General features: G+C 39.5%; 1 protein-coding gene across 1 annotated transcript in view; it reads right to left on the reverse strand.

Moving 5' to 3' along the window:
* The window catches only part of LOC130901864 (uncharacterized), a 1,977-nt gene extending 1,155 nt beyond the window's left edge, over positions 1-822 (reverse strand). Inside the window, exon 1 of the mRNA XM_057813507.1 lies at positions 1-822. This exon is cut by the window's left edge and continues 1,155 nt beyond it. Within this exon, the coding sequence (XP_057669490.1) occupies positions 1-822 (822 nt within the window).
* Positions 823-2,211: the final 1,389 nt, after the last annotated feature.

Genomic DNA, 2,211 nt, shown 5'->3' on the forward strand with positions numbered 1-2,211 from the left:
TACCATAGGTTTTATTGCGTGTTCGTATATGTGTCGAAGTATTAACGGTTTTCGTCCCCATTTTCTTCCCGTGACTGCTATCAGTTTACTCGCTATGTCAGAGGTTTTTTTTCTAACTTTTTTGATGTGGTCCAAGAATAGCAGTCCTGTGTCAATTGTCAGTCCTAAATATTCTATGTTGTCTTTAATTTGTACTGTACGTCCGTCCATTTTTAGTCTCGGTTGTCTCGTTGTTTTGTAGGGTATGAACATAATTTCTGTCTTCTCTTTGTTGTAAGTCAGTTTTTGGTTTTCAGCCCATTTTGTGCAAGCGGCCCAGATGCTCCTCCATTTCCGCTCTAGAACGTTTAGTGAGGTTCCCGTCAGTAGGATTATTTGGTCGTCCGCAAAGGCTTGAATCATGTCGTCTATGTCTAGTCCTCCTGTCTCGTCTAAGTACCTGAACCAGTCCTCCATAATTAGATTCCAGAGAGCCGGTCCGAGGCTGGAGCCTTGTGGGCATCCTCTGTGTGTGTCGGTTTCTATGTTTTCGGTTCGTATGTGTCTGTGCTTAAGGAAGTCGGTGCATAGTTTAGCGATGTTTCGTGGTGTATTTTTTTGTCTTAGTATGTCTACCACTTGTGGTGTCCAGGCTGTGTTAAACGCGTTGCTCATGTCTAATGTTATGACCAACGTATGTATTTTGTGGTCTTTGTTGTGTCTTATTTTTGTGATTATTTTGTCAATGGCTTCTGTGGTTGTCCGTCCCTCTCTGAAACCGTATTGCCTCTCGTCAATATTGTTTGTCTGTTCTAGGTAGTAAGTTAGTCTTTTTGCTGTCATTTTGTCGAGAATTTTCCCTAGTGTTGGTAGCAGGCAGATTGGTCTTTTGGAGCCGTTCTTTTTTGGTAACCACACCATGTCTGCGGTCTTCCAAATGTTAGGAAAGTGTCCTTCTTGTAGGCATGCGTTATATAGTGATGTTAGTTCTTTGACGTTGTATTCGTTTGTTATGTTTATTATTTCTTTTGGTATATTGTCATTTGATGTCGCTTTTTTGTTTTTCATTATTGCTACTGTCCACTGTACCTCTTGTTCTGTGAAGATCGGGTCTTCGGGTGTCGTAAAGTCTCTGGTCATATTTTTTCTTTTTTCGGTTTGTAGTGGGGTGTCGTTTTGTATGTCGTCTGGGGGGAAGTACATTTCGTGTAAAGTCATTATTGTCTCCTCTCTTGTAGTTGTCCACGTTCCGTCCTGTTTTTCTATCGTTTTGAGTGAGTAGTCGGTTGTGGTCCCTGCTCTTAGTATTCTATATGCTGTTTCCCATGGATTATCCGGGTCATTGTCGGTGAGAAATTGGCGTAGTGAGTTTATTTTATTTCTTTTTATCTCTTTTTTGTATATTCTTCTTTGTTCTCTGTATATGTTTAGTTTAATTGCTCTTTCTATTGTGTTTTGTTCTTGTTGATATTGTTTTCGTTTCTTGTTCGTTTTCTGTCTTAGTCTGGTCAGCTCTTGGGTCCACCATATTTGAGTTTTTTTTCTTTTTTTCCTTTTTTCTTTTTTTAGCCCGTTTTCCATGATTTTAACGTAGTTGTTTTGGTATTTTTGCGCTGTACTTTCTACGTCGTGGAGCAGGGTCCAGTCAAGATTATCCGTGATTCTTTTAATTTTCTCGTTATCTGTGTTGTTAAAGTCATATTTTGTCTTGTTTGTTTTTTGTCGATCATATCTCATGTTTTGTCTTATGTTGTATGTTATATATGCGTGGTCGCTGAGTGTCTCCTCGTTATGTACGATCCAGTCCGTTAAGGTTATTTCCTTTGTAATAGTCAAGTCTACCCAGCTTTTCCCTCTGTTGCTAATAAATGTCGGTGGGCTGTCATGTGTGTTATTTATAAAGTAAGTTCTCGAAGTTATCCAGTCCAGTATGTCCTCTCCTCTGTCGTCATTTATGTCTCCTCCCCATCCGGTGTTTTTGGCGTTGAAGTCTCCTGCCAGTATAAAGGGGTTTTTTATTTCCTCTATTTTCCTTCTGTGTCTATCTAGTCTTTTATTTCTATTGCCCCCTGGCTCGTCGTATATATTGATGATGTGTATTGTTGTGTCTTGTAATTGTATTTGGATGGTTGTGGTATTCTCGTCAGTCATAGAGGTGATCGTAATCGGTTTGTACACGGCCTTTGTGATTGTACATGTTTTGCTATGTTTATTGTGTCTCGTTATTATGTA

The sequence above is a fragment of the Diorhabda carinulata genome, chromosome 1, assembly GCF_026250575.1.
Source record: "Diorhabda carinulata isolate Delta chromosome 1, icDioCari1.1, whole genome shotgun sequence".
In the NCBI taxonomy this organism is placed as follows: Eukaryota; Metazoa; Arthropoda; class Insecta; order Coleoptera; family Chrysomelidae; genus Diorhabda; species Diorhabda carinulata.